General features: G+C 36.5%; 1 protein-coding gene and 1 long non-coding RNA gene across 3 annotated transcripts in view; both read right to left on the reverse strand.

The window, feature by feature from the left end:
- Positions 1–1,379: 1,379 nt before the first annotated feature.
- On the reverse strand, positions 1,380–2,376 carry LOC107397496 (uncharacterized). The gene is made up of 2 exons (XR_001574575.2): positions 1,566–2,376; positions 1,380–1,458 (listed from the first exon to the last, which is right to left on the reverse strand). It is a non-coding gene; the product is annotated as an uncharacterized LOC107397496 (long non-coding RNA).
- Positions 2,377–4,253: 1,877 nt separating this feature from the next.
- Positions 4,254–12,120, reverse strand: part of LOC663487 (uncharacterized protein) — a 43,788-nt gene continuing 35,921 nt past the window's right edge. For both annotated transcript variants that reach the window (XM_064354997.1, XM_969528.5), the window contains 7 exons: positions 6,929–7,221; positions 6,711–6,879; positions 6,599–6,635; positions 6,401–6,537; positions 5,323–6,347; positions 4,763–4,987; positions 4,254–4,709 (listed from right to left, as the gene is read on the reverse strand). In XM_064354997.1, the coding sequence (XP_064211067.1) occupies positions 4,575–4,709; positions 4,763–4,987; positions 5,323–6,347; positions 6,401–6,537; positions 6,599–6,635; positions 6,711–6,879; positions 6,929–7,204 (2,004 nt within the window). In that variant the 5' untranslated portion in view covers positions 7,205–7,221 and the 3' untranslated portion in view covers positions 4,254–4,574. The remainder of the gene's footprint in view (positions 4,710–4,762; positions 4,988–5,322; positions 6,348–6,400; positions 6,538–6,598; positions 6,636–6,710; positions 6,880–6,928; positions 7,222–12,120) is intronic.

Raw genomic sequence — 12,120 nt, forward strand, 5'->3', positions numbered from 1 at the left:
AAAAAATAAAAACAACACCAATAAAAAATCTTTATTTGCATGAAAGTTACAACAAGCAACGTTTGTCAATATTAAACAAAATAAAAAATACACAATACGTTTTAATATGTGGCAATTCAAATTCAAAACTTCAGTAAATAAATACACCTACCTTCATATCGCTTCCACGTTGGCTACCGTTTGTAGCATTAAAAAAAATTTAAAACAACGCCAAAAAAAGCTTTATTTGCATTAAATTTTGAGCAAGTGACTTTATCGATTGAAATTAAAGACGAAATCAGTACGCGACGATAAATTATTTGAGTGTTTTGTTTTAAGTTACTGAATTTAAAATGTGTCACTCAAATTATAACTTTTCAACACCGCATTTAGAGCTAGTGACACAAGATTTGAATTGCAATTAAATTTTATGAAATTATTAGTTTGTGAAATAAAATAAATACGACACAGCAATAAAATGGACCTACCTCATATCGCTTCCACGTTGGCTACCGTTTGTAGCTTTAAAAAAAATTTAAAACAACGCCAAAAAAGCTTTATTTGCATTAAATTTTGAGCAAGTGACTTTACCGATTGAAATTAAAAACGAAATCAGTTCGCGACGATAAATTATTTGAGTGTTTTGTTTTATTTTTAGTTACTGAATTTAAAATGTGTCACTCAAACTATGACTTTTCAACACCGCATTTAGAGCTAGTGACACAAGATTTGAATTGCAATTAAATTTTATGAAATTATTGGTTTGTGAAATAAATAAATACGACACAGCAATAAAATGGACCTACCTCATATCGCTTCCACGTTGGCTACCGTTTGTAGCTTTAAAAAAAATTTAAAACAACGCCAAAAAAGCTTTATTTGCATTAAATTTTGAGCAAGTGACTTTACCGATTGAAATTAAAAACGAAATCAGTTCGCGACGATAAATTATTTGAGTGTTTTGTTTTATTTTTAGTTACTGAATTTAAAATGTGTCACTCAAACTATGACTTTTCAACACCGCATTTAGAGCTAGTGACACAAGATTTGAATTGCAATTAAATTTTATGAAATTATTGGTTTGTGAAATAAATAAATACGACACAGCAATAAAATGGACCTACCTCATATCGCTTCCACGTTGGCTACCGTTTGTAGCATTAAAATAAATTAATTAAAAACAACGCCAAAAAAAGCTTTATTTGCATTAAATTTTAAGCAAGTGACTTTATCGATTGAAATTAAAGACGAAATCAGTACGCGACGATAAATTATTTGAGTGTTTTATTTTATTTATAGTTACTGAATTTAAAACGTATCACTCAAACTATGACTTTTCAATACCGCATTTAAAAAATTAAAACGCACGTCTGCTACCGTTTGTAGCAAGATAATGAAAATAAATTAACCGCAAATGAAAAAAAAATGCACTGACCTTTGTCTTCTGTTCCGATGCCATCTTCTTCTTAAACGAACCTACTGCAATAGAAGAAACAACGAATTTAGAACAATGTGCCCTTAAATTACTAGTTGAAAATATCACAGATTTGATTTAATTGTCTAAAAATAAATCACTGCAAACTTACCCTTTAATCCGGATTGTTGTTTCCTTCTTGAATTCTATTCCATTGGCACTAACACACACTAAACACGAACACTAGTCACCGAATTTAAAATTAACAATTTAAACCGGAAAATTTAGATTTAATTGAGCACACGTCCGTTCGCGACAACGGCAAGTAACAAACTGAATATTTGAATAAATTAAACGAGACGGCACAATAATTTAAATAAACCGCTCGTCTCGCGCTCCCGAAGTGACCCGTGCCACTGCTCGCTGTCGACTGATCCGCCCTCGCCGCCTGCGCCGCACACCTAACCTCGGGAAACGTCACGGGTGTGACGTCATAACAAGTCTAAAACAGTTCATCACCAGAAATATTCACTGGTACAATCCGTCAAATTTAAAAGCATTCATACACAGAATTATTCAAAATAGAACAGTATTGATCTAGAAAAATTCATTATGACAAATATATTTGACTATAAACGTCTAAAATTATAAAAGTTTCGCATGCAGTTAATGGAAAAATAAAAATGCATGTTTTTATTTAAACAGAAACTGGCAATGTGAAATTTTGATGCGAAAATTAGTGGTATCGCAATGCGTATAGCCACAAATTGTTTGTTTGGTTTGTTTTGTTGAAAATTCGGTAGGTTCGAAAAGTAGGGTTATGTTGTTACTTGGAAATGACAAAATTTACACTTTTATGAATTTTGTCTCCATCTCTGCCCTTTCAGAGCGTTATGATAGGATATTTAGGGCCGAAATCTCTACCTTTATTATGTGCTATTGCCAGATAGAGACAAAAGTTCAGAAAGTAGCGTTAGGGTTATTATGCTCTCTTCTGAAGTGTTAAATATTAACTTTAATGGGTTTTGTGTGCTTTTCTGTACCTTTAGAGCGTTATTAGTTATTATTAAATATGTTTAAGGGCAGTCAACGACATAAACTTTAGTGAAATTTATTGAAATGTACATAGGGCAAAAATGAACTTCTCGTGTCAAATATTTTCATGAAAAAGGGTGTTTAATCGTTTATAAAGGGAGTGTTAACGTGTGTTAAGTTTACCACGAAATAAAACATGAAGTACAACAACTTTCCTATACAAGCATTTTGCAAAATTCTTATTCATTAGTTTCCTCCTTTCCCTTGTGCAAACTAACCAGTGTTGTGAAGTTTTGGTGCGAAAATTAGTGGTATCGCCACAAATTGTGTTAGTTTTAAGTCTCCAGAAAATTCGGTTTTGAAAGTAGGGTTATGTTATCGTCTGAAAACGTCAAAATTTTCACATTTATGGATTTTGTGGCTGTTTCTGCTCTTTTAGAGCGTTATTAATTATTATTGAATATGTTTAAGGGCAGACAAATCTACCTTGGGTCAACGACATAAACTTCAGTGTGTTTTATTGAAATGTATATAGGGCAAAAATGAACTTTTCGTGTTAAATATTTTGATGAAAAAGGGCGTTTAATCGTTTATAATGGGAGTGTTAACGTGTGTTAAGTTTACCACGTAATAAAAAATTATGCCAAAAATATCAATGGTTTGTAGAAAATGGTATTATTTTTAATAATAGCAACAATTTTTATTGTTGTTTTAAAATGTTTAAATTTTTGTTTCTAACAACGAAAATTGGTTGGGCCATAGCAGACTTCAAGTAAATTTTCATAGAGTGCATGAATAATAAATTAATAATTTATAACAAGGTGAAGGTTACGTTATAATATGATTGGAATCCCGACTTTCTCCGTATTTTTAATGTTTAATTCTTAAACAAGGAATAATCTAAGATTTAAAACATTTCGGAAGGTAATTCATTAGGTCAACAGTAAAAAAGTTCGTTTGAACTTTTGTGTGGGGACTTAAAGCTACAGTTTCACTTCATGGCTTTAGTTTTTTAGGAAGCATATTTGGCCGTACTTATTTTTTATTTTGACCTAATAGGGGAAAACGCTTTTTCGAAAAATTTATATTTGAAATTTGAAAGTCCCGCTTGAATTATGCAAGAATTGACATCGTCATGCAAGCGCATGCGCTAGACATTTATTGTGGGTTGCATACCATGTCGTGAAACAAAATTAACCTCATTATCAAAAATATGAAAATGGCACTATTACGACCAATTTCGCATTTGATAAGGTCAAATATAAAAAATATAAGATTGGAGTGTTGTTCCCGTCTATTGTCAACTGAAATTGACGAAAAACCGGCCGAAACGAAACCTGGTGGTTATGCCCAAGCTTTTGAGAAGTTCGAAGGTTTGAAAGACGTTAAGGCCACAGAAGGACCACAAACATTTGCCTCTCTTCTACGTAACTCGAAATTTATTGATGTAAGTTTGCTATTCTTCCAATTATGTGGGAAGACATGTCGAAATTTTAGCTGGGTGATCCTGAAGGGAAAGTTGTCACAGGCAGGGTTTTTCATGTGGTTGATGATGATTTGTATATAGATTTTGGATGGAAATTTCATTGTGTGTGTCCACGGCCGAGAAGAAACGCCAGGTACTAGTGGTTAACATATTTATTACAAGATATCTGATCTTTGAAAATATTTTAGTGAGTATGTAAGAGGTAGCAAAGTTCGAATCCTTATAAAGGAGTTGGAATTGTCATCAAAGTTTTTGGGTTATGAAAAAGACATCACTTTGCTTGAAGCTGATTGCGTCTTATTGGGGCTGGTTCAGGACAGAAGTAAAAACCCCCAGTAATCCCTTTCGTAAGTTTATTTTATAGTAAAATACATTTTTACATCGATGCAATATATTATTGTTAATAATAGGCAAGAATTAGTCAACTAATAAACAGTTTAAGTCGTTTTAATACATTGTATTAATCCTAGTACAGGAATTTACATCAAAATTTAAAGCTGCTTATACCAAAAATTATATACAATAAACAATTAACGTTAAATAAAAAACATAACACTATAAATTAATAAACATAATCCTCTGACAAGTTGATGAGGTATATGATGAACATTAAGGCACCTTTAATTTCCACTGTTATCAATTGAATTGTGAGCGAACATTCTAAATAATGGCACACGGTAGACCACAACATAAGGGTAGACAAACTGGCACAACTGTCGCGCCAGAACTGCTTTTTGATTTACTTTTACTTTCCGCTTCGTATTTATATTGACCAGATGCTTTCTGATAGCCGCCCTAAATAAAAACATAAAATATTTAATACTCAAAACTAATATCACGTTTCCTACTTCTGCTCTCCAAGCGCCTCCACTTTCTTCCTTACTGGCAAACATCTCATGGCCAGGTGGGTAGTAAACCGGCGGACCTGTCACGTTTTTACTCTTCTGAAGAGGTTCCTTCTTTTGTGCGTCATCAACCTCTTCTTGTTGACGCTTTAACGTTTCAATTTTCTTTTTCTGCTCCATTTCTTGCTCGTGTGCGTTGTAACCCGCATTGAAGGGGCTGTTAGGGGGCTAAAATTAACCAAATTAAATTTTTAGTCAATAACATTTTCTTAAATCTTTATTTTCTTGTGATTTACTGTTAGAAGTGGAAATAATGTTAGTATGTGAGAAATTTGGTTTTACTGGTTGCCTAAGTAGATAAAAATTGGTACTTTTCAGAAATTTCATAGAAATAAAATAGATAATTGGGGCAAATTCAAATTCCAGAACCACCTGAGGTCCTATACTTTATTATAAATAGTCCATATGTGGATGTGGACAATAATTTCTTTTCAATTAGTAGCACTAGGTCGAAACCAGTCATAATAAAATGACTTGAAGAATGAAAATGAAAAAATCAATACCTCATGTCCTATGGTCGCCATAAGATCGTCCAGTCTTTTCGGCGGCCCGTCCGGCTGGTGTTCCGTGGGGAAGGGCTTAGGGAGCAGTGCTTGAGTCTCATCACTTGGGGGATACCCCGCTTTGTAATTATTAGTCGTCGTACTTTCCGACTTGTACCTGTACTGGATATTCACCGGTTCGTTCGGCCTCCGGTCATGTGCATACGGCGGGTGTTTAGGATCGAAACTCTCGACATCATTCACCGGCTTCCCGTAATTATTAGTCGTGTGTGTCTCATGTCTGTAAATGACCGTCTTGTCATTCGGGGGATATCCGTTGGGATAGGGGTGACGGACATTGGTGGTGGTTTTGGTGTCATGGATCTCTTTAATGTAGTGTTGCTGCGGCGGTGGCGGATAATCGTTGTACTGCCGGTTGTACGCGTTGTTTTCGTGGACTTCCTTAATGTACGTGTCTTGTCTTGGGGGGTTCTGCTGCCGCGGCAAACTACCCCTGGAGTCGTCAACGTGCCGGGTGGTGGTTGTCTCGTTGTAAACGTACGTTTGGTTGCGCGTCGGGGGCGCATCGGGGATGTAACCGGGTTGGTACGACCTCGTGGTTATGGTCTCCTTAACTGGGCCCAACGGTTTTTGGTACGGGACGTAGTTGACTGTGTTTTCGGACGATTTGTTCTCGACTTTTTTATAGACAAAGCTTTTGCTCGGTGTTGATTGGGTTTGGTTCGGGGAGTAAACGTATTTTTCTGTTTCCGTTGACGAGTTTAGGTTTGTGGGGTAGTCACCAGAGCCGGGGATCTCATAGGTGTAGGTTTTGATGGTTGTGGTGACTTTGGTGTTTCCTGGAGGGTGGAGGCTGGGGTCAAGGTGGGCCAAAATCTCGGGGTTGATGTCAGGGGTTGTCGTTTCCACAACCTCCATGGGGTAGCTATGGACGTTTTTCACTTTAGTTTGTTTGCTTAAAGTTGACGTTCGGGATGATGGGGACGGGGACCTTCCCCGGATTTGGCGGATGTCACCATAAGTACCTGTTAGGAGGTGGTAACTGATAATTGGAATAGTGCAGTTAAATATCAACAACCTTCGTTTGTGTATTGGATTTCTCTTGTCATTGACCCTTCGCGCTCCGTCCGTTCCAAAGTGCGGCTCCTTGAGCTCGATCTGGGAGTATCCCCATAGTGCAATTCGCGCTGCACTGTCCTCTTCGACCCGCTCCTTCTACCAAATCAAATAAATAAATCGAAAATACCGAATGAAATAAAACCAACAATCTACTTACTGAAATTCTGGATCACCGCCAGTGTTATTATAAGATTCTGGAAAACAAACGCTTTTATAAATACCCCATGAGTCAGGCAATCAAACCCCGAAAACAATCACTCGGGCCTCACCTTTTTCCTGGAATGATGCGTTCTTCACCTGTTGCAAGTCGTCCAAGAGCGAGTCCAGTTGGTTGATGTTATTTTGGATGCCTGCTTTCGCAGGTGGGGCTCCGCCGCTCGTGGAATACGAATAGGATTCTTTCTTGTAACCGGTGACGCGTTTCGTGCCATCAGGGGACTGAAACGTGTTCTCTTAATGGGTTTCAGGAAACGCCGATTGAGCTTACCGTGTAATTGTAAGCGTCGTCGGAAGAGTATTCTGTTACGGGATTCGATGCTTTGACGGTGGTGAAGCGGTTAAGGGAGTTGCTTTTTGAGGTTTCGCGGTGAGTTCCGAGGGAACTGCCGGGGCGCGACACCGAGTTCTGCAGGTCTTCGAGGAGGTAATCGAGGTTGTGGTCGAATTCGGCCAGGTTTTGCGACGAGCTGCGGAAGTTGCGCACGGGGGACACCGTACGCATTATTTTCGTTTCTTGGTATTCTTTTCGTTCGACCGTGGACATGCTGCTTGCAGATTATACTGGAAAAATTGTTAAAACTTGACATAAAGGCATTAATAAATTATAAACAAAAAAAGTAATAAGTATATTCAGAAAACCATTATAGGAAATAAATGGAAACCCAATCGACTTTAACGGAATTTATTCGCCATCAGCCTCGCCTTGATGGACTATAAAAGCAATAATTTTATGGCAGTATATATTTCAGTTTGCTTGGAAGTCCATTAGAAAACAGTAAAGGAAATTTGATTTTATTCGTTCAGGAAGTGCATATGAATTCGATCAGTATAGTAACACCTGAAAAAATATTACACAAGACCCTGCAAACATTCGTGTATTCTTTAGTGTTTTAAAAATAAAAAGGGAACACATCAATCACTCAATCAAAATAGTTCATATGTATTCCCTTCTTATCAGTCGATCACAATTTTTATTGCCGGCATTTGTAGATATTAACAAAATACTCGTCTCGTTTTTTAAAGGTACTTGAAATTTTATTATTTTGATTACACTGCAATATCTGTTTCAAGTTGTTGCGAATAGTGAAGGCAACATGAGTTTTCATCAAGACCTGAAGGTCTCTCGTTATTCGGGAAAGAAGACATACATGTTAGATTATTGCTGGACTATTATGAGGGAAAGTGACACAAAAACGTACCAAAAGCATTCATTTTTAATATATTGTTTGGCTATTTAAGAATTACTCTTGCTTTTTAATTAATTATATATTTCTTAAATCTTACGTGATTTTTTCAGATGATGACTAGTGTTAATGGAAGCAACAAAGTTTGTTATAAAATTAAAAATAAAAATTGAAAAGCTTGAATCCACTCTTCGTGGCGCATTTCCAACTCGCTAATCCGAAAGGTACATAAATCCAAACCCCCAACTATTGTCGCTGAACAAACAATCTGAGAAAAGGTGAAACAGGTCTTTTATTTGTAAATGACGGCAATGACAAGGCGTCACTTTTCGTGGTCTGCGTGAAAGACTCCATCAATCCCAATGAGCCAACGCGGTCAAGGTTCGTTACTCATCCATAAAAGGGATTTTGTGAGGGTCGCGGAGCTTGACCTTAGCCCAGTAACGTCCGTTAATGTCACCTCTTCCACATTACTAATAATGGAGTGCAGGTGGAAAACGAGGCGGAACTGTCTATTAATAGCCGACACATGATTTGTTTTTCACATTTTTACTGCTTAATTAAAAGAGTAATAAAGATTTTCGCAACTTTGGAACGAAATTGGATGCTATTATCATTTCATCGCGTCTTGTTGAACTTGATTGGCGCCTTCTGATCAGCGATCTGGGTCACTTTCAGAAATAGAGACGCGAAATGTGGGAGGAAATTCATTCACGTCGCAAATGCGACGGATCTAAGCCCAATTGAAAATCTAAGTGCGCCAGGAAGTGTAATTAGAACATGTGGGTCGAGAATTAACCCATTTCTAAACGGGCTTCCGTTTCGACATCTGCGAGGTGTAAACAGAGGCGACAATTTGGCGATTTTTTCGAGTTTTCAATTTTGGTGGCGGATGAATGAAACAGCTGACGTGTTTTACGACTAATCTTCCCACATTCGGACCACTTTGTCACCTTAACACTATTTACGCGTTTCCATCACATACCAACCAACACGAATTACGTAATCGGGTTTTTATTTATTGACGAACAAAATTAGAAATGCATCTAAGGACGAGAGACAAGCTGTCAGACTAGAGGCTCCTAATTGGAAAAGTAAACTCAAAAATTTCACTCTTGATTGTGTGTTTACATCAGCAACTGTTAATAAACGGAAATTGTAAACGGGATGAACTCCGACACCTGTAAATGTAAATTAACGCATCTCCCATCTGGTTTACAAATTTTTTGTCCAGGACACGTGCACGATATCGGGAGCATCCCTCGGAAAATCACATGTGTGTTTACAGCTTTATTACCAAAGTGAAATCAGTCACTGTGGAAGATTAAAACAAGCTGTGACGTCTTCGGTGTTTTATATTTATCGAAGAATAAAAAATACGTCGTTTGATTGCATAAGACCATGAGATCATTATTTGAAATGGAGATTTCAGTGATTTATCAGTTGGAACCAATTTTCAAAAGGTTTTATGAATACTTTTGGGTTAGTTGGCTCTTAAAGCTTTCGTTATCGGGTAATCTACATAAATGCGTGGACCAAGTTTTTAAAGTAGGGACAACTAAAAAAGGTTCGTTATTTCGTGAACCGAAATAACCGTATATTTATTTAAATAACTGGTTATAATTAATGTTCTCAACTATCTCAAGCAGGACACATAATTAGATGAAACACATCTGAATTGAAAATAGTGTTATATTTACAGTTTTTTACACAAATAATAATTTTTCACTTTACTTTGCCTCATTTTTGTTACCTATTTTTTTTCTTTATACGGTTTGGCTTGTTATTTCCACGAATTTTCTGAATCATACGAGCGCCAGGTCATCACCTTAGATTTACATTTCAAGTGAGCCATTTTTAACCGAATTTGCCACGTCTGTTACGAAAATTGAGCTAATTAGTCGTTTTAAATATAAGATTTTTTTCGAAAATATTGTCTCATTTTCCGTTCGAATTTTGCTGGAGGTCCTTTGGATGGGACAATTAATTTTTTGAATCTAAGTGCATAAAAAATGCAATGCAAAACATATGGTCAAAAACCCACACTGCAAACGATTGACCTAACCAAATATAGCAAGCAAGATGTAGTCAGAGACATGGAGACGGTGTGAAGGCCGCCCACTACGTCCAACCTGCTGTGAGCGGGGGGCTCAAAGAGCTAATAGAGCAATCTTTGGTGTAGTCTGAAATACATTTTACGATTTTGCAGAGACATCAAAATAACCTTGCCCCAACTTGCCATTAATTGGATAAGTATGAAAATAATATAGGACAGGATTGAATAACTAGCAGTCGTAATTTTTATGCACTGTCCATATTTGTGATAATGTATGACGTCGTTTAATAGTGGGTGGGTCAGTGTGGAAGTGTACATAAAAATTAAACAATAGAATCTGCAGAAAAAAACTGAAAGGCTCATGTTAAGCCCACACCATACGAGACATTTTTATCCACTTTGTCATAAATCTGTTCTGTGACACTGGGATTATATTTTTAGAAGAGATTAATATTTTTATTAAATTGATTGCACCAAATGGCTAACAATTTTCCAGATGCACAAATATGCGGCTTGGACTTTGCAGGAAAATTCAATAACCGGTCAAATGCTCTTATAAGCACATGTAACTGCAGCCAATCAAAACGAGATTTTCTTGTAATGACGTCATTAATGGTGAGTTGAAACGTTCAGGTATACAATACGTCACATTCTCACATTTTTATACAGCCTTGCCGATTGATAAAAACGTTCTCGGTTGGAAAAAACTAATGAGGGTTTCAATTTTAAGCACCATAAAGATCAACAATGTAGGCTTAACTCATCCGCTTCGGACGGCGACATGTGCACTCCTATATTTAACGCGAATTTTCGCTCCATTTGGTTTATTTTTGGGCATGAATGTCAGTCACGGATGGGATGTGCATTTTTTGCAAAATTCTTAAGCCACTTGCAGCTATACAGAAAAAACTGTAATGCAGGGGCTATTATTGCTTAGTCTTATTATAAGATATAATTCTGAGCTTTTCCGGAATTTTGGTTTGAAAGTATATTTTTCAATTAGAAAAATTGCAAGAACAAACTAGAGACTGAAGTTTGTCTCCTGCCTTCCTCTTTGGCATTGAGCTTTCTGGATGCGTCAGAAAATTTACTATTGCACAACGTCCTTGCTAAGATTACCTATTTTTTCTTAGTTTCTCTTTGCTGTAACTCGTGTTTTGTTTTGGGTTTTTATGTTTTTCTTTGCCACAATGTAATCACGCTTATTTACCAACGACTTTAAAGTCTGGACTAAAACAAACACAGGCTCAGCAGACGACCACCAATGAACAAACTGAGCACGATTTAAATATTGCACAGAAGTGATCAAAAATTTGTTTCAGTAGTCAGTCTTTAGCTGGGGCACAATAGGGCCGTTGACACTGCGATCAAAAGCACCTATTTGTTTTGAATAACACATGTCCGCTTTACGTGAGGTAACAGTAAAAATCGAGTCTCACGAAGACGTTGAACATATCTGGCGAAATGCATTTAACTTAACAATAGGTTATCTTAGGTCGTGAAATTATAGCCATTTAGCGGCTGAATTCGATTATAATTCAAAGATGTGAAAAAATAATCGTTTAACGAGTTCACACGTGATTGTTTTGAATTAAAAGCACAAACAACATGTTTTATTCAAATGAATTCGGAGCGCGGCATTGTTGTCCATTAAATAATGCGACTGTAACAAATTGATGAAACCACTCGAGGTACTTGTATTAGGCGTCCCAATTGCACAATTAATTCAAATAACTCGCTAACCCAATAATTAATTCATCATTACTAATTCGGGATCTGGCCCGACGCCGACACAAAATCAAAAATTATAAGCCGCCTATTTTTAGCAATCGTATAAACACAAGTATTTTTATATAAACTTTCTTCGTTCGCAAAATAGGACTGTAAATAAAATAAGTCATTAGGCGGGTGACTAACAAATGGTCAAGGATGATTTTTGAGTTGCAAATCTATGCCAAGTCCCCAATTTTATTTTTAAATGCACGTCCGATTGTTATCCTCGTGTTTCGCATCAGAAGCTATTTTGATAGAAAGTAAGAATCAATTCCAATCCGAGAATTAGGTCGCACTTTGTTGCATAAATACAGCGTGCTGTAGAATAGGAATCTCGCGGATTGCATTAAACGCAATGTAAAAAACAACAATTAACTCACTGAATGTTTATTTAAAATGACGTAAAATAACAGTAAAAACAAGCGGGGCGTGCTTATAAATTCACTA

The sequence above is a fragment of the Tribolium castaneum genome, chromosome 1, assembly GCF_031307605.1.
Source record: "Tribolium castaneum strain GA2 chromosome 1, icTriCast1.1, whole genome shotgun sequence".
Taxonomy (NCBI): Eukaryota; Metazoa; Arthropoda; class Insecta; order Coleoptera; family Tenebrionidae; genus Tribolium; species Tribolium castaneum.